The 7,114-nt window shown below is 57.7% G+C and overlaps 2 protein-coding genes across 2 annotated transcripts; both read left to right on the plus strand.

The window, feature by feature from the left end:
• Nucleotides 1-2,007: 2,007 nt before the first annotated feature.
• On the plus strand, nucleotides 2,008-4,365 carry LDBPK_191550 (hypothetical protein, conserved; the record flags this gene model as incomplete). The annotated part of the gene is made up of 1 exon (XM_003860279.1): nucleotides 2,008-4,365. The coding sequence occupies one exon, from the start codon at nucleotides 2,008-2,010 to the stop codon at nucleotides 4,363-4,365; it is 2,358 nt and encodes a 785-aa protein (XP_003860327.1).
• A 1,084-nt stretch (nucleotides 4,366-5,449) lies between these two features.
• LDBPK_191560 (peptidylprolyl isomerase-like protein) lies at nucleotides 5,450-6,748 on the plus strand (the record flags this gene model as incomplete). The annotated part of the gene is made up of 1 exon (XM_003860280.1): nucleotides 5,450-6,748. The coding sequence occupies one exon, from the start codon at nucleotides 5,450-5,452 to the stop codon at nucleotides 6,746-6,748; it is 1,299 nt and encodes a 432-aa protein (XP_003860328.1).
• Between the last annotated feature and the right edge of the window lie 366 nt (nucleotides 6,749-7,114).

The following is a 7,114-nucleotide window of genomic DNA, read 5'->3' on the forward strand; positions in this document are numbered from 1 at the left end:
CAAGTGGTGTTGTTGTGTGCGTATGCGTTTGCTGGCTTGCTTCTGGTAGAATGGACACGCTGACAAAGGGCATAAGAGATCGGGGAGGAATAAAAGTTTGTTTTCTGCTGAAGGCGGACTTCTTTTTCAGGTGACCGACGGCGGGCACAAGTACCTCAGGCAGCCGATGCAGGGTGTGCTTGGAGGACGGCAGGAGAAGGATGTCGTTGGACCAACCAAAGAACCGCATTCTTTGTGCTGCTTCCTTTTCGTGTGTTTGTGCTGCCTGTTGGCCCCTGTGCTCTTGCGTGGACGGGGTGTGCTTTTGGGTACGGTTGGGGCCGAATAGGGGAGAGTGAGGCAGCGGTTATGAAGGCGAGATCAGGCGGGATGCAAGGGCTCAATGAGGGGAGTGTGTGCGTGGGCTGTTTTGCTTCTCGGTTTCATTGTTTTGTGCTCAAGTCCGACGCGACGCGGCTTCTTTCTCTGAGACCGTTGAAAGCGGAGGAATAACGCTTCACTCATTCGCAGAAGGCGCCAAGGCTCTTGCCCCACCTTTTTCTCTGCATTTGTGCGACCGATGGTCTCAACAAGAACGACATGGCTTGTGACGGCTTTCGATAGATTGGTGAAGTACTCCATGTTCTTGACGGCGAACGACAACACGTGTGTTTGTGTCGCTTGTGTCGCCTGCGGTTTTTCCTCTGGTAGAGCTGCCGCCTTGTTTTTCTCTCCTCACCATGGATACGAAACGAAGTGCTTCGTTGTTTTCTGTAAAGTCCTTTCACCGTTTTGTGTGGCTGTCTGCTTGTTGTTTGCTCGCGAGCACGCTTGATGCTTTTCGTGCACCGTCTCGCTCACGTGAGGCCGCCAAGGAAAGTACTGCGCGTTGCAGCGTGCTCATGAGCGCTACGTGTAGGTACGTATACATATCTGCCGAGACTACGATCAGTGCTTCGCAGTTCCCCTTCTCGCTCGGGTGCTGCATTCGTGGCACGGAGGCAGCGAACGGGAAACGAAGACTTTATAAAGGTTTTGCTTGGCGAACTCGAAGGCGTGCACGCTTGAGCAGCGCATGCCTAGGCGATAGCATTCTCTTGGAGTTGTTGCAGTACCTCTGGCGAAGAGGCACCGCAGGGCGACCACGTGCCGTTAGTCTTATCTTGACCCTCTGCCGCTACAATGGTCGCTTGTGTCTGATTGCGATCGCTCCCTCCACGCTTTCGCCTCTTTCCTGCTTCTCTTCCCTTCTCTGTCCATTTAGCTCGACAGCGCATCGGGTTCAGTGCTGTCCCCGAAGCTGGCGACGTTGAGAGAGTGCATGTGTGCGAAAAGCGTGAGACACTCTTCTGGCAACTGGATCATCTTGTCGCCGTTGTGAGTGTGCCCTGTGAGTGCCGCCTGTGCGAGTGTTTTTGCGCGCGAGTGGGTGCAAGCGCCAAGTCTCTTACGCTTCTCTGCTTTCGGAAAACTAACTCTTCGACCTTTTTGATCACACAGTTCATAACACCGCTCCAACAGCGGGGGCGTCCACCCTTGTCGCGGCAACGCAGTGCAGAGAATGCCAGCAACGGGCGCCACACCTGTTTTCTTCTTTTTTTCGTTTTGCTGTCAAAACCCCACCTCACGTCTTCAGCCATGACGGTGCGTCGAGCAACGGGCGCCCTCTCGCGACGCGGCGTATTCTCTGCAGCGCACGCAGCCGCCTTCATCGGCCCTTCGCTTTTTCTTGCATCTTTTCTTCTGCAAACGCGTCGGCTGCTTCACATGCCGCCCGGCGGCTTCGAGGAGGCGCTGCCGGACTCGTTTGGCAGACAAAGCGGAAAGGGAGAGCTGAGCAGTGTGAATCTGCTCACCAGGCGACAGAGTGCACGACGCATAACGAAGAATCGGCGAAAACTACGGCTGCCGCCGCCGTCCTCGCCTCCGCCGACGCTCGCCAAGGTGAAAGGTGAGTTGCTGCACCTCATACAGCAGACGCGGGAGGCACGCGAGGACGCGCTGTCGAGGCCCGCAGAGGCGGTGAACATGAGCGCGGCAGAGTCGTTCTCGTCTCCGTCCGCAAGCCGCATCCTGCCGGTCGACGTTGCGGATAGTATTTGCCAAGATGAGGAGGGGGAGGGCAGGTCAACGTCTTGCTCATCGCACATCACCCGCTTTGTTTACGAGGCCAGCAACTCCGCACCAGCAATGAGTGCGGCGAGCTCATCATCTCCGGCTTCGTCGCTCACAGTGAAGTCACCACCAGAAGAGGCTTGGACGTCGGACGAGGATGCTATGGAGCGGCTCTATGCTGTCAAGCCGACAAGCACCATCTTCGGGAGCGATCTTGACCGACTCGAGCGAGACATGATGCGGGATTACCATCAGAGAGGAGCCAGGCTTCCACCGCGTGACCGGGTGTACGCCGAGTTTGGTGGCAGCCAACGCGGCCGGCGGATGCAATGGGAGCCGTCGTCGTCCTTTGACCGTCTTGCCGCCTCCGATTTCCGTTTTCATGCGCGTAGTGAAACAGCTGTTGGGGACGACACTAACCGCAACTTGGCTGCTTACCATCTTTACGCTGAGGCATACCAGACGCAGCAGGAGGAGAGCCGGCGGTCTCAACGCGGCAGGGCCACGAAGGGCAAGGGCGTCAACCTTTGCCGCGTCGACCAGGGCGCTAGTGTCGGCGCCGAGACTGACCTTCCTGCCTCGGAGAATCCCCACTTCCCCACCGGAGGCCCCAGTGACACGAATCACTTGAGGGCCTCGTCATCTGAACACGTCGGTGAGTCTGATGAGGGGCTCCTTAGCGGTGTCCGGAGCGCGCCAAAGGAGGTCGTGGTGAACGCGCGGACAGACTACAAAGCACGGCTATCAATCGTGTCAAGTCCACCCTGCGAAGGCGAGGATGCGAATCGCATTGTCTATGACGCTTATAACCAGAGGCCGACCGACAACACACTTCTCGAGGTGCGTGGCGCGGATTACTGGGGCCACTACGAGAACAGACGTCGCGTGGAAGAGCGTAGTGCATATCGGCAGGAGGCAGTTGCGAGAGAGGTGCTGCAGGAAGGGGCTGTGGACACGAGCGAGGTGGAGTACAGCACGAACAAGGTCCGCAAGGAGACGCTTCTGTACTTTCAGGCGCACCCCATCAACGAGATGATTCAGGAACCGTTTGTCCGTATTCGCCAGCTCGTGCCTCCTGGTGGTGGCGCTAGTGTTTCCTTCAACCCCAACGAGCCGCCGCCGACCCCGGCGGAGAGCGAGAATGGCGGACGAAGGGTCATTGAGTCGGTCAACATGGACGCCGACATACCCGTTCAGGAGGCACGACGGATGGCACAGGAGCTGGGCCTGGATTTGGTTCGCATCGGTGCCATCTACTCGCAGAAGACGGATCGCCGTATCATTGCACTGTGCATGATTGGCGACCACCGCGAGCACATGCGTGAGATGATAAAGTTCAAAATACAGAAGCTTGGCGTACAGCCTCCACCGACGAAGGAGTGCATTGAGGTGCCCTTCAAGGGCGGCACTCACCCACACGCGATACGCTTCAAGTGTGTGGGTGTGGCCAAGCATCTTCTCCATCGCCATGCGATTCGGATCAACCTGACCAAGTTCGGCACCCCGCGTGAGGGGTTTCCGGTCTTTCAGAGCATTCTGGACGAGCTGAAGCGGCAGTGCATGCGGCTAAAGGCGTACCATACCGCTGGTCAAATCCAGTCGAACTACGACGAGATTTTTTGCTACCTGTATCCCTCCACGGGACGATCTCCAAAGACGACTGTGACGCACCCCACACCGCAGCAGGTTCTGGAGGCGCGCGATGAACGCATTCTCGAGAATGAGAAGGAGATATACTTTGACGATCTGCAGGATAAGGCCACGCGGAAGCAGCGACTGCAGTACATGCTGAAACTTGAGAACGGCACGGCGTGGGCGGAGAAGGATGAGGGCATGTCTCTGCAGCGGCAGCGCGCCATCAAGGTGATGCTTGGGTACCTGCCGAAGGGGAACAGAGAGTTGTACGCGGCCCGCGGTGATGTGAACGTTCCCGCCCCGTTCCGTGCTAGCCACCCGACGTCGGTGCACAAGTGGTCGTACCCGTCCGAGTCCAACTTGGAGCAGGCAAGTCGCGGTGCGGCCGCACTGGGCAAGCGTGCTGCCATGCCCATCAGCGAGATGCACGACGCTGGAGAGATGCCGGAGAACCCGACGCAGCTCGATCGCTTTTACTACACGGCGCAGGGACCCGCCCTCGAGATGGGCGAGTTCAAGGAGGCGCTGGGGCTCAAGGACAACCGGGCGCGGCGTCCGCCTATGGGGGCGGGGTTTTCCACTCTGGGTGTTGGGTCTGCGGACGAGACTGTGCAGAATGGCTTTGCGACTAAGTAGACGAGACCACCTCCCTGCCTACCACCGCTAACGGCCTTCTATGCGACGTGGTCTGTGAGGAGTCGGAAATGCCCTACGACGATAACAGGAATAGTTTTTAATTTTTTTTTATCGGCCGCCGTGGGTCACGCCTACGCCGCTGACGCGGGTGACGTGGCTTGTGTGGTGTGTCTTTCCCCCGCTACCCAGGCAGCAGTTGCTTAGCACGTGACGCTTTCTTCTTTGTATTTCACTTCACAGACAACATCCCTTCCTGTGTTCGGTGCTCCTCTTTTCATTGAGCTTACCAACTGCTATGGGAAGGGGGGAGATAGAGGCGGTGCGTGTGTGTGGAACTGCGCATGCTCATGAGTGATCACAGATTTCGAAGTGCCGTCACGTCGATTAACAAACACATCAGCGCGCAACAGTGCCAGCGCTCCTCATGGTGGTCTCCTGCGATGGTGAACGATGAAGGGGAAGTAGGGTCTATATCTCATGCGATGAAGATGACATGCACAGAGTTGGTGTGTGTGGGGGGGGGGAGGAACAGCAACTGCGGAGGCACCACCTTTAGAGAGACGACGGGAGCTCGTCACGTTGGCGCGAGACACGCATCGTCTGTGGTTTCTCTCCTCTCCATTCGAAGGATCTCTCTGTCAGTGCGCAACGCGACACTTTTTTCACCCCCTTCCCTTCCTTTGACGTCTACCCTTCTTTGTGCTCACCCGACCTGACCGACTTGAATAGACAAGCAAGCGAACACACGTACAAGCTCCACGCACTTCAACAGCTACACACGCACGCACACGTGCTCCATCACAGCGTAAGAAGTAACAAGACACCCTATTTCAGCTCTCTCCGTGCCGCACCGTGGAAAGGCGAGGGGAAGGCGCGGAGGGTATCCTTGAGCGTTCATATTGTTGGTGCCTTCTATTTGTGTCCCTTTCGGCTCTTCTCTATTCTATTCACAGCTCCACAACACGACGGTGATTAGACTTCCCCCGTCGTGTTTTTGTTTTCATAATTTTGCGCTTTTCGCACTTCGCACATAGCGTCGAAGAATCAGGAGAAATTATCACAAACAAGCGAGCGTTATTGCACAATGTCTGATCGACCAATCAGCAGCTCCGCCAGCGCCGTGAGTGAGGCCAGCCAGCCGCCGATGGAGGTGGCATATCCTCTGAATGAGGAGGTGGAGGTGCCCGGGACGGATGGCGGCCTGTACAAGACAGTGCTGGTGGAGGGTGCGGGCTCGCAACCCGTGAAGGGGGCCAAGGTAACGGTCCACTATGTCGGCACGCTGCTGGACGGCACAAAGTTTGACAGCAGCCGCGACAGGGGTGACTGCTTTGAGTTCACCCTGGGCCGTGGCCAGGTCATCAAGGGCTGGGACAAGGGTGTGTCGACGATGCGGATTGGCGAGAAAGCGCTGTTGAGGTGTTCGCCGGAGTACGCTTACGGCGTCGCTGGCAGCCCCCCCACCATTCCTGCCAACGCCACGCTTCTCTTTGAGGTGGAGCTGTTCCATTGGACGCGCGAGGTCGACATCTCCGCTGCGAAGGACAAGTCCCTCATGATGAGCGTCTTGAAAGATGGCGTCGACTACGAGAATCCAGACTTTGAGTCGTCCGTGACGATGGACCTTCTCATTTACGTGGGCGAATTCGATCCGGAGAACAAGGACAAGTACACACCGGTGAAGACGATGCCCGACTGGAAGGCCGTCGTCGGCGTCACGTCGCTGCCTCCGCACCTAGAGGCGTTTCTGTACAAGATGCGCAAGCGGGAATCGGCGGCGTGCCGGGTGCGCAGCGACCTGATCTGCGACGCCGTGCCGGAGTTCGCCATCCCGTCCAGCGCCGAGCGAGGCCACTGCGATGTCACATACGTGGTCGAGATCAGCGAGCTGAGCCGTGTCAAGACGTATGATTTCATCGGAGAAGCCAAGGTTGCTGAGGGGGAGAAGCGCAAGAACAGTGGAAACGACGCGTTCAAAGCCGGCAAGCTGGACCTGGCGGAGCGCTTCTACCGTCGCGCGATGGAGTTCATCGGGCAAGACTACGGCTTCGATGACACCGTTAAGCCGGAATGCCATCGTGTGCGCATCGGCGTGATGGGAAACCTCGCGCAGGTGCTGCTGATGCGCAACAAGTACGCCGAGTCCGCTGACTTCTCACGGAAGGTGCTAAGCCTCGACTCCAGCAACACGAAGGCGCTCTTTCGCCTGGCGAAGGCGCTGGACGGACTGCAGGACTGGGACGACGCTTTGAAGTGTGTCACTGACATCCTCGCCATCGACCCTGGGAATGCCGACGCGGCCAGCTTGAAGGTGCGACTCATGCAGGAGCAGAGGGCCTTCGACCAAAAGCAGAAGTCCATGTTCAAGAAGATGTTCGCCTAGAGGGCTGCTCAAGCGTGGCCGCGGAGAACACACACACGCACACGGACTCTCCGCTTCTCCTTCGCTCGCCCGTCTCGGCTGCACCTTCCCTGCAGCGTCATACGGTGACTTCCCTCTTCTTTCTCTTACATTTTTTCTTTTGAAGTATTTTCTGTTGTCTCTCCTCCTCCGTCCTCATCCCTCTGCGTCTCGCTGCCGTGCTTATGGCCCAGTCGCACGAGCGGAGCGAAGACTCTTTTTTTCAGCGTGTCCATTCTACCAGAAGCAATCTAACAAACGCATCCGCACACAACAACACCAGACCCGCCTCTGCTGCACCACGGCGAGGCTCCTGTCCGCGAGGACGAGCCGCTCTGCCGTCGCGGC

The sequence above is a fragment of the Leishmania donovani genome, chromosome 19, assembly GCF_000227135.1.
Source record: "Leishmania donovani BPK282A1 complete genome, chromosome 19".
Classification (NCBI taxonomy): domain Eukaryota; phylum Euglenozoa; class Kinetoplastea; order Trypanosomatida; family Trypanosomatidae; genus Leishmania; species Leishmania donovani.